The sequence below is a fragment of the Podarcis raffonei genome, chromosome 10, assembly GCF_027172205.1.
Source record: "Podarcis raffonei isolate rPodRaf1 chromosome 10, rPodRaf1.pri, whole genome shotgun sequence".
Lineage (NCBI taxonomy): Eukaryota > Metazoa > Chordata > Lepidosauria > Squamata > Lacertidae > Podarcis > Podarcis raffonei.
This window is the reverse complement of record NC_070611.1, coordinates 5,888,939-5,901,113: the sequence shown is the minus strand read 5'-3', so window position 1 is coordinate 5,901,113 and position 12,175 is coordinate 5,888,939. Positions and strand designations below refer to the sequence as shown.

The 12,175-nt window shown below is 42.3% G+C and overlaps 1 protein-coding gene across 26 annotated transcripts in view; it reads right to left on the bottom strand.

Moving 5' to 3' along the window:
* Positions 1 to 12,175, bottom strand: part of MAGI2 (membrane associated guanylate kinase, WW and PDZ domain containing 2) — a 616,514-nt gene that overhangs the window by 277,617 nt on the left and 326,722 nt on the right. For 25 of the 26 annotated variants that reach the window (XM_053406400.1, XM_053406403.1, XM_053406409.1 and 22 more), the window contains one exon: positions 392 to 511. The exons of the other annotated variant lie outside the window; for it this stretch is intronic. In XM_053406400.1, coding sequence (XP_053262375.1) covers positions 392 to 511 — 120 coding nt within the window. The remainder of the gene's footprint in view (positions 1 to 391; positions 512 to 12,175) is intronic. 26 annotated transcript variants of the gene reach the window in all.

The window sequence follows — 12,175 nt, the reverse complement described above, 5'->3', positions numbered from 1 at the left end:
TAATTTATTAATATTTGTTTTATACAATTTGTGAATTATTGTCCAAGGACATTGTCTTTTTTTGTAAGTATTCTATTATACCTTATTACGTTAATTAAATAAAAAAACTTGTTTAATGCCTTAACTTTGCTGAGTGCTGAGTGGTTTAGCTTTCACTTTTTATTCTCCCTTCCCCTTAACTGACATGAATTCCAATTAAATTGAGCCCATTTGCATTTAGATATTTCATAGGGAAAAAAATACTTTCACAACTACCATCTGGCTGCTCATAAATTTAAGATAATGGGTGCTATGATACAATCTAATGGGATGTCCTAATGTAATTCCAGAAAATGGAGGAAAACATAATGAAAACATAAAGCAGATTTTGCAATTAAAGAACGCAGCTTACCTTCATATGTCCCGCTTTCTAAAAGAGCACCACTTTTCTCTAGTTCCATAAAATCTTCAACAGTGATGAAAATATAATCCACACCAGGGACTTCCCCCTCCTTATGAGGCCTTGTAGTGCCTAATTTGAAGGAAAGAAAACACAAACTGCTATTATGCACATTAATGGGCATCTGATGTCTAAAAGATTTATCTTAGGTTTGGTTTGTTATATGGTTTCGTAAAAAGTACAGGTTGCTAACAACAATATTTATTTGCTGCAGATTGCAGAGCTTCACATATAGGTGTGCATATTACTGACAGTGAACATGGCCCCCGGCAGGAGGAGGGGTACGTCAAAACTCCTGCCCTCCACTGGTTCTACTCTCATGAACTCAAATAAGATGAAGTTGGAGCTTTTGTACTGCTTTATTGGTCAGAGTTAATGACATCCCTCCCTGTTACATTACTTTGCTTCACCCTATACTTTTGGAGACTTGCTTGACAGTGAGTACAGTACCAACACCTCTTTTGTTGTTGTTAGAAAGTGTGGCAATTACTGCAGCAACTTCATGGTGAGTAACGGCACATATTTTTCTAGAAAAAAAGCACTGAATCATTCCATTTGGCAGCTTCACCAGCTTCGATTCAGGCTGCACCTTGGATCTGCTGCACCAGCCCTCTGAGTTAAATGGTGTGGGTACATGAGGCATCTCCTCCATCCTGTCTTTCCTCCTCCTGCTCTTCTCCCATTATCTCTGTTCTTAGCTAAAGTTAGCCTCACCGGGGGCCTAATTTCCCCTAGTTCCATTTCAAATGGGAAAGAACCAAGAACCATCCCTGAATGTGACTCCCACAATGGTTTATGGGATGCCATGGTATCACATGCATGCTCCAAAAGCATTTTCGAGGAAGACAGCATGAGGACATGATGTATAACAAAATGCTTTCCATATCCCCAATTGACTTGCAGCTGTGACAGGTTCGTAAATTAAAAACTTAAGCTTTGTCATGTTCTGCCAATCCCAGCTCACCCCCCATTCAGTTTAATGGAACCTTTGTCACCAGAATCTCCCTTTCCTCGGATCACACTACTTATATGGCTTTGGGGGTGGGACTATTTCCTCCCTTAACCGAGCATTATATCAACAAGTACTTTTGGACTACTTGGGTTTGTCTACTAGCTGTGCCATGATAAGGCCAATTCCTCAACTTCGCTGGCTGAAAAATCTGATGGTACCACGAGTGTGCCAATTCTGACAAATAATGCAACAGTCTGTCTTTATTATTCTGCACTAAGTGACACCGTACTATTTATAATGCTGCCACATTTGATGCTGAAAAGCAATTGCTATTCAAAATCAAGTCTCTCTCGCTCGCTCACTCTCTGTCTCTCAACATGTAATTTGCATCTTTTGTGAAAGCACTTAATAATCCTGATGTTGCTGTAGCTACTCAGAGCAATTAAAGGGAACTGTGGTTCCAGGTAAGCTACAACACAATAAAAACACAAGTGAATTACAAAGGGCCATTATTACCCATGAGCTTTAAAAAAGAGTTATACTGTCCCAATTTCTCCAACTGGTTAGTTTCAGGGATAACACAATAAGGATTTATTTGCCTTTGGAAGAGCACACCCTCAAGACATACCCATCGGTGCCATATTTATTTTATTTACAAATATGCAAGGAGAGCCTAGCAGGTGCAAGCGCACCTCTATAAACATGCAGCACAGCCTGTCTACCCTACTGATCAGGGTCGCCATGTTGGGGGGCAGGGGACTGAGGGACCCCCAAAATTTTCAAGGAGGGAGCCTAGCCCCCTCAAAATTCCGTGGCAATTGTGCACGCATGCCACACAATGTGCTTCCCTCTCTCGTGCATGCCCCGTGACATGCTCCTGCCTTAAGCACAAGCCGCGCAGTGTGCACATGATGTGCCAGCACATCACACAGTGTCCATGAGTGACATTAGCATGCCCCGCAGCATGTGTGCATGACGTCGGCACAGCACGCACAGAGCATGCTGCCTCGGCCCCCTCAATTGCAGGGGCAAGCTGCACACTTGCTGCTGAGAGACCAACCGCATTTCAGCCTGAGTGCTACATTAACTGGGTGGTAACTCCAGCAGCAAGTGGGGTCAAAAACCTCACACAATGCCCTTAGTAGACAAACACAATTGAGCACAAAGTGCTCGCACTCTTGGCAAAACTTTTGCATAACATACAGAAGTGCCCATTTCAAAGCATATGTGCATTTACTTGGGAAGCACAAAATAGGTCGGTCGTCATTCAATTTCTCTCCCATCCCTATATCTGGGACCTTAAGTAGCTTTTGACAATCTTTGCATGTATTTGGATTCATTTGTTTCAAGGGATCATTTCTGGAAATGGAAGCTGCAGGTGTGAGAGGTCTGATCTACACTGGGCCCACAATGGGGAGCAAAGGGCTAAAGCCTCCCTACCTCCCAATCTCCATGGTCATAGTCAGGGTTTTTGTTGGGAGGGGGCAGGCTTTTGTTAGGGAGGCAGAACCGCAGATTTGTATTGGTTTTTATTGATTTACGGGGCCAATGCCCCCCCCCCGGCTATGCCCATGCCAATCTAGAAGGGAACTTTGCGATCAGCTGTTTCCTCCTTCTTCCTCCTCCTTCTAGCCAGTGCAGAACCTGATGAAGAGGGGGAAAGACATGGTAAAATAAAAAAAGACCCCACAGGCCATGAGTTCCCCATCAGGAACTGGTGCTTGAGTTGTCACCCCTCCTTCCTTTTTCCCTTTTCTATTGTTTTTGTTAGATTGTAAACCTAAGGGCAGGGACTGTCTTGTATGCCATTGATCTCATATAAGCCACAAAGTAAAAATGATTTAAATAAACAATCAAACCAAGTGAAACCGTTTAAAGTAACTTTGATGTACTTAAATTGGCATAGCCCTGTACATTTCAAAGTATATATTTTCTGATCTTCTACAAGAAGCAATAGTTCCCCGCCCACTTTGCTAAATAAAGAATTCTAGGCCAACACGGCGTGCAAGAGCTATATTGGTATGTTGAACATGTTACCATTGCTCTAAGCTCCCCAGTGTCATAACATAGCATCCAACGACTGTTTAGGCTCAAATCATTTGGGGCCAAGATAACTGGAGCTGATGACCTTATTCCTCAGGACCCTGTCCCCACCACAACAGTTGCTAGGAGGTCAGGCGGAGTACTGCCGTTTTCCAAGCCTGAGGGGTTACTTTGTCTCCAAATACTTCCTTTCCCCCCTGACACTTGGAATTTGCTTGTTTGGGATGTACTCCCAACTAGTTTGAATTATATGCTCAATTTGCTGACACCATGACAATCTCTGGGCTCTCTGTGTGGCAGATGGTAAGCTGAAAGCCATCCACATGGGAGAGCTGTATAATTTATACGCCTTTTGTTTCTTAGTTGTTTCTAAGGCATTTAGAATGTGGGAGTGGAGGATGCAATCCTTCAGACAGGAAATATGCCAATTCCCAGCCAGCACACGATAAACTAAAAGGGTGGAGGAAAAGAGGGTTTACAACCAACATCCAGACATTCTTCTTGTTTATGCAAGAAGAAGAAACTGTGCATAGGGCTTCTGAAAGCAGGTAAGAGGTTGCAACCACAAAGAGTCTGACCAGGAGCCAACAACAAATTTAGATGTTAAGTCTCTTGGTGGCCTTAAGGCAAGCCACTTTTTCTCTCCCTATCAGCTCCACATCAGCAATAGGGCTGCTCTGAGGATTAATGATATGATAGATGTGGATTACTTAGGATGCTTGAGGCAAACTGCGTAAATGGCTATTGTTGCAATTGGTATGATTTTTCCAACAAAATAGATATAGTTAGTTTAAGCACAAGGTACTTGAAAATTTAATATAGGGGTAGCTCGGGTTAAGTACTTAATTCGTACTGGAGGTCTGTTCTTAACTTGAAACTGTTCTTAACCTGAAGCACCACTTTAGCTAATGGGGGCCTCCTGCTGCCACTGCGCCGCCGGAGCACGATTTCTGTTCTCATCCTGAAGCAAAGTTCTTAACCCAAGGTACTATTTTTGGGTTAGCGGACTCTGTAACCTGAAGCGCATGTAACCTGAGGTACCACTGTAATTAGAAATTGGTGCAGCAGTTGCATTAAAAATCACACTTAAACATAAGTGAATGCTGAAAAGAAGGGGATCAAGACTAGTGCGCATTGCTAGGTAGACCATCCTGGACTCACTCCAAAGAAGACCACTGGATCACTGGGATTTTGTCCTATAGTATTAATATTTCAGCTTGAATGAGAAACACATCCAAATGTGGACAGGGCTGGGTGTCAAACTACTTTGGCAAACCAGCAGTTTCTTCCTCCGATTAGCTCCCTTGGTGAGTAGCCACAGCTGTGAACAGAAGAGTGTGAATCTGAACTTATGATTTATCTCTGTAGATCATGGCATAAGTAAGAAGACTGACAAGACTTAATATGACATGAGAGTTTTCATCTTTGACATTGCTTGATACCAGCCTCATCTCAATCAACTTCATTGGACTGGTCATGTGTGGATGCCTGATTATTGTCTTCCAAAGCAACTACTCTATTCCAAACTTAAAAATGGAAAGCATAATGCCAGTGGTAAACAAAAGAGGTTCAAAGACTCTCTCAAGGCAAATCTTTAAAAATGTAATATAAACACCAACAATTGGGAAACACTGGCCTGCGAGACCTCCAATTGGAGAACAGCCTTTACCAAAAGTGTCATGGGTTTTGAAGACACTCAAACTCAGGACAAAAAGGAGAAACATGCTAAGAGGAAGGCATGCTTGGCAAAACCTCACCGTGATCAACTCCCACCCAGAAACCCATGTCCCCACTGTGGAAAGAACATGTGGACCCAGAATTGGCCTCCACAGTCACTTATGGACTCACTGTTAAAACTGTGTTTATGGAAGACAATCTTCCTCAGCTAGGAGTGATTGGCAAAGAAGAAGACAGGATACTCAACTCCTCAATGGGAGCCATCCACAAAGGTACTTTGCAGGCAGAGAGGAAACAAAGAGATTGCCAGGTTCAGTCAAAGCCTCACTATCACCATCTTTCGGGATGCGGGTGGCGCTGTGGGTTAAACCACAGAGCCTAGGACTTGCCGATCAGAAGGTCGGCGGTTCGAATCCCCGCGACGGGGTGAGCTCCCGTTGCTCAGTCCCTGCTCCTGCCCACCTAGCAGTTCAAAAGCACGTCAAAGTGCAAGTAGATAAATAGATAAATAGGTACCGCTCCAGCGGGAAGGTAAACGGCGTTTCCGTGCGCTGTTCTGGTTTGCCAGAAGCGGCTTTGTCATGCTGGCCACATGACCCGGAAGCTGTCTGTGGACAAACGCCGGCTCCCTTGGCCTATAGAGTGAGATGAGATGAGCGCACAACCCCAGAGTTGGTCATGACTGGACCTAATGGTCAGGGATACCTTTACCTTTTATCACCATCTTTCACTCTGAGAAGCAAGCAGGATGACCAGTTTTCAGTCATTTTCTCACTAGAATGGGCAATGGTGAGAAAGGGGCAGGACTTGTTCATTTCAAAGCTTCTCTCTGCCCTATTAGGAATAATATTATTGCAAAAACCCAGATAGGCAATTGGCTCTGCTAGTAGCCAGTTAGCTCTTCCAGCTCCAACAGGACAGAATCTACCCAGCACCCCCCCCCCCCGAATCTGACCCTTCTGCTTTGCTTTAAGGACAAGTATACTGCTTTGGAAACAGTTAAGAAACTCTGTCATTCTTTAGATCAAGGTGAGTATGTATTGCAGAATTTTTCTGTCTGAAGCTGCATTGATAGACCCTGTAACTTAGATTTTGTATAATAAACCAAGCTTCTTTATTCCTCCAAGTGAGAGCTTCTTGTAAAATACATACTCATAGAGAAGCACACATTGCACCTCCAGCAAAAGCGTCTAAACCTCTCAGCAGTGTGTCTATAGACATACACGAGTGACGGCTGTGTACTTGTGAGTCCAGGTACATACTTGTAACCTAGTAGGGAATCGGGGAATCACAAGTCAAAGCCTCTGTACATGTGACATACTGCTTATGCCCTCTCTAGTGTCATGCTATCCACCATGTTAAAATAATTGCTTTGACTGTGACCTTCCAGTGTCTGAAAAGTGGTTTTCATCCACAGACCACGGGGAAAAGCACAGAGCCTAGTTTTACTGAAATACAACCATCTGTATTGGTTTTGAAAATATGAGTAGCGCTGCTGGACAAATGAGTTCAGCAAACTGCCCTGCATTCGGTGCAACAGATACAATTTACTCTGCGGTCTTTGCCCAGGAAATAGTCTGTGTCTTACTATCTTTGTCAGTATTTAGAGCACTTTGATAATGTCTGCTGGAAGTGAAGACTTTGGTTCTTGCACACTCATTTACTTATGCAAATTTATTAGCTACCTCTGAACATTTGCTATGTCTCTCATGTGAATATTGTTAGTGATTATTAGAAAATGAGATGCATATTTTTTTGGGGGGGTGCCTTTCTTAGCAGGCATGGCTCTATGCGGCAGAGAGATGTCAAAGGATAGAAAACCAGGAAAAATATGGTAGAGCTTCTCAAGGAGTTTATGCATAAGCTGTTCCTTGCATAATACACATATTTTTGTTTGTGCACAGGCCACACATTTCCCCATCAAAACTGATTCAGACAGCTGGTAGCATCACTGCTCCTGCAATTGTGTAGGGGCACTGCTGGGTTCATAAAATGCTACAGTGAGATATGCAGAGGCACCCCCCCTCCTTTTGAATCTGTAACTCACGGTCAATGCGTGGGATAAAATACACAGCCCTCATTATTTCTGTGTTGTGACTGCTTAAAAGGGGGGGCAGCTCCAGTAGCACAGCTCCAGTGCTGTGTGGTGTAGTGGTTAAGAGCAGTAGTCTCGTAATCTGGGGAACCGGGTTCGCATCTCCGCTCCTCCACATGCAGCTGCTGGGTGACCTTGGGCCAGTCACACTTCTTTGAAGTCTCTCAGCCCCACTCACCTCACTGAGTGTTTGTTGTGGGGGAGGAAGGGAAAGGAGAATGTTAGCCGCTTTGAGACTCCTTAAAGGGAGTGAAAGGCAGGATATCAAATCCAAACTCTTCTTCTTCTTCTTCTTCTTCTTCTTCTTCTTCTTCTTCTTCTTCTTCCAACAAATTGAATTGATTTGGAAGCATATTGTCAACCAGTGCAGATATTTAAGGACTGGTTTAATATGAGCCTGGCCAATGGTGCCCATTAGCACTTTGTGTTCTGCATTAGTTGAAGCCTCCAAACAGTCTTCAAGGGTAGTCCTACATTGAGACACAGTACTAGTCCAATCTGGTGGTTGCAAGAGCATGGACCGTAGTAGCCAGACTATCCCTATCCAGAAAGGCCCAAAGCTGGTGAACCAGCCATCACTAGATCACTTGATCTAAAGAATGACCTAGGTGTCAAGTGGCAATACTGGACTGGATCAAGGAATAACATCAAGCTATGTAGTGGTCCGTCCCCCCCAGGGGAGTGCAACACCATCTAGAACCAGTCATCTATGCATTTCTCAGACTTGAGAGTCTGCAACACACAGTATCTCTATGTTGTCGGGATTCAGTTTCAATTTAGTGGCTCACATCTAGCCCATTACTACCTCCAGGCAACAGCCCAGCACCAGAACTGCCTGTCCTGATTGACATGTCATGGGTGTCATTGGCACTTCAGTCCAATTCCCTTAAGCAAAAAGAGCACATTGTGCAGAAGCCTAAAATAAGGTTGGAGCTTGCTTTCTGAATGATCATATGGAAAGGCCTTCAGTGCCATTTCCAAGCCTAGAAAAATAAACTATTAAAGTGAAGAAAAGCCTTAGTAAAAGATACATCTTTATTGTTCAATTTATAGCAAGAAGGACTGCAAGGAAATCTCAGTATATGATGCTCTTTGGTTTTGCTGGACACGTATCTGGAGTGAATGCATGTTCTGCAGTTGAAACAGCTTGTTACTGACAGATGTATGCAAGGCTGATCATGCCTTAATATAGCCAGAGGGCTCCTGCAGAATTAGATTGCTAATCTTTAATAAACATCAGATGCAACCTTAGTATGACCTTGAATACACCTTGCCATAGCAAACCTCAACAATATTTAATGAGCTTCTTTTGCTTGCTTTGCTACTTTATATAGAGATAATATTGCCATAAGCAATAAAACTGTTTGAGAACTTCTACTCATCTCTGTCAGAAGAACATAAAACAGAGGTATTCTGCATTTGTCTTGTTCTTCTAAACTCCCAGATGGCACAAACAGTGAACATTATTTTCAAGGAAACTGACTTTACATGTATTACAAGGCGGGAAGCTCCAAGGGTTTATGATACTTGCTCTGAGTAAGAGAGTAAAACACAACACCATAAAAGTTTAGAAATCCTTCCCTAGCTGAGAGTTACAATGAAAAAGGGAGGGGGCTACACTGGTGCTGCATTACATGATGTGCATGTAATGGATACAGATACACCATCACAGTTCAAATAAATGTCCCCATGACATCCTGTCCCAGGCAGCCCCCCCAAACAATGAAAGCAAGTGTGTTGATAGTCATTGCATGTAGGAACTGGGTCTTAGAGAGCAATATGCTGGGACCGTATTGTGTAATGACATATACATATACCCCTTATTTTCAGCTTGACTTCCATAGGCCCAGTTATTCTTAGGGGCATAATAAAATACTCAGAGAAGCAAAAATCAATAGCCTGCATTCAGATGGCAGCATCTGAAAGATTTTCAAAAGGACCGTAGCTTAGGAGCAGATCACATACTTGGTATGCAAGAGGTCCCATGCTTGGCATCTCCACAAAGGGCTGGGGAAAACTCATGTCTGAAACCCTATGCAGCATGCACAGTCCTCAGCTAGCTGGACCAATGGTCCTAATTTGGTATAACATTTCTTTCTCTCTTAAGATTTATATGCCACTTGATTGGAGATAAAACCTCAATGCAGTTACCAAAAAAATAAAATAAAACAATAACATTTTCATTAAACATTTTGCAACCATAATTAAAAACATACAGAAGGTTAAAACTGCAATAAAATAGGCTAAAACAAATCCAAACTCCTATAGCCTTTGAGTAGCCTTGTCTAAATAAGAATTTCTTCAGCAGGCACCAAAAGGAATACAGTGAAGATGCCTGCCTGAAGTCAATAGGCTGGGTGTTCGAAAGTGTTGGTGCTGCCACACTAAAGACTAAACCAGTCAGAAGTCCATATTGTGATATTGGTTTCATAATTTTTGACCTGGCAATATATTGTGAATCATGATGTGTGTGTGCTATGCAAAAATCACAACGTGGGGAAAACCGTGAAGCCAGCCAATGCTTCTCTTGGTTCCTGCAGCCCCTATAAACTCTGCCAGCTCAGCTCTCGTCTGCTTCATGCAGGGGGCAGCAAATCACAAGAGCAGGCACTGGCAGAAAACACAATGCAGGAAAAACCATGAAGCCAGCCATCCTTATTTCAGACGTCATGATATATTAGTATATTGCAATGTTTAGCTGGCGATACATCATGATGTTGAAAATCATATATCACCCAGCCCTAGTCCCCACCACTTCCCTCCAAAGGCGGCTTTGGCAACTGTCCAATAGCAGTTCCAATCCAAAAGGTCTAAAGCAGGCTTCTTTAGGAGCAGTCGCTTCCTATGCTTATTTGTTTGCTAAGAATCTTGTCATCTGCCATGGATGCTTTAAGTGAGAATCCTGCATGGCAGTGGGTTGCACTAGATGACCCTCAGCCCTACAATTCTCTGCTTCTATATTGCACCCATCTGCAACTGGTGCAGACTGGCATGGCTTAGCTTTGCTCCACTTCAGGCAGCAAGGGTGGTATCCTCATAGGATAGCAATGCAAGTCAGTGCCAGAAGTGATCTGCTGGCATTTTCATGATCATATAGCACAGGTTTGATCCAATAGTGCCCTTTGAAATGTGGAGGACATGTGAAAGACCGTTTTATACCTTGCACTGAAATACATGAAAACAGTGGAACTGAAAGACAAGAACTTCTGTAATACATACAAAAAGGACCTTCACAAACTGAACAGCTCTGTTAGTGTGGAATGCTAGTAGTGATTTGCTTTCCATTCATGGTTTTTAGATCAAACACCATGACTTTCAGGCTAGCAATCAAAGTGTTAATTGAGTCATCTTTGTGCTGTTGGCAAACTCCCAATTCCACCTACAATGAATCTACTTTCAAGAGTACTCCTGACCGAAGATTAAACCCATCTACAAAGGAGCTCATTCTTAGCTCTGTTCCTAACCCATAAAACATCTTTATTCCATTATCTTTGCCAAAAAAAGGCTTTTCAAGATGTTAATATATAATATTCACAGGGTAAAGAACCTTAATAGTAAGAGGTGTGAAGTGAATTCATTGAGTTAAATCAAGCATTGAAGATTATTGTCACGTGTGTACATGTATGTGGGTATGTATTTGTAACAGTGTTTGTATATAGGAATGAAATGGATACAGCTTTTTACATTGAAGAAGAACACTAAAAATGTGCTCTACATAGTTTTGGGGTAATTGTGTGATTTTCAATATTTAAGAGCAACAGAGGAGGCTTTAAATGCTTGTGACTCCTCAGTTAAAGATGAAAAGAAGAGAAGTGATGTTTGGTAGAAATTCAATCTGCAAATTGCCATTTCAAAAGAAAGTATAATGCAAGTGATTCAGAGAAGCTAATAGCAACCATCTGTAAAAGACAAGAGCTTCCTTTAATTGAATTTACAGGTGCCCCAAAATCCTTTCATAAAGTGCCCTCCTCTAGGGTCATTTTTCAGTAATGTATTTTAAAAGCATTACAGAAAAGTTGGATATTAGAGATTGCAAGAGACAGACAGGTAAGAGGTTTCTTTGTTCTCTACAGGAAAAACAGAGACATGCTGCACTGCAATGAAGGCTGGGAGGCAACAGTGGCCCCAGCGCTGTCCAAAATGTAGGGTAAGAAGCAGCTTAGAAGGAACTCAAGGCATGAGTTACTACTACTAATAATAATAATAACTATTATTTTATTATTATATATATGCCAGCCATCTGACTGGGTTGCCAATGGTTAAAATGTTTTGCAATAGTCAGGCTTCTTTTTTATATAATAAGGGTGGTGCGGTTGTTGCCTTCTGGTATGCACAATGTGGCCTAAATGACCTAGCCCATTGATTTAAACTAAGTAGGTGCTTTCTATCTCCTTGAAATCAACAGTAGTCCTTTAGGGACATGATGCCAAACTGTAGTTAATCATTCTCCAGTGTGCTATTCAAGCAAGTTAGTACTTAACTATAGTTTATGATATCCTGGCTCATTAACAAACCATAGCATAAATTAACCAAAATTCCTCCAGGCTTAGACATCATACTGGGGAATTCTTTAGCATACCCTCCAACATTTCTCAGATGAAAACAGGGACATCCTATTCTACATCAGGAAGCCTCTCCTGCATTTGATCTCACCACACACAGAGACATCATATACACCAGTCACCGTGAACCAACTACAAGCTCTTCGCTGAACCTACCTCTCAGGATTGTTGTAAAGAAAAAATATGTGACGGAAGGGATCGTGTACAACACCTTCCACAGATAATGGAATGAAATAAAACATTAGCTGGAAGCTGTCTTGAGTCCCTATCAGGGGGAAAGGTGAGAAAGAAAGAAAGAAAGAAAGAAAGAAAGAAAGAAAGAGAAAGAAAGAAAATAATAATAAGAGCTGGTTGTTGATTGTCTTTGCATTCAATAATGAGGCAAATGAAGGGCCTGTTGCATTATG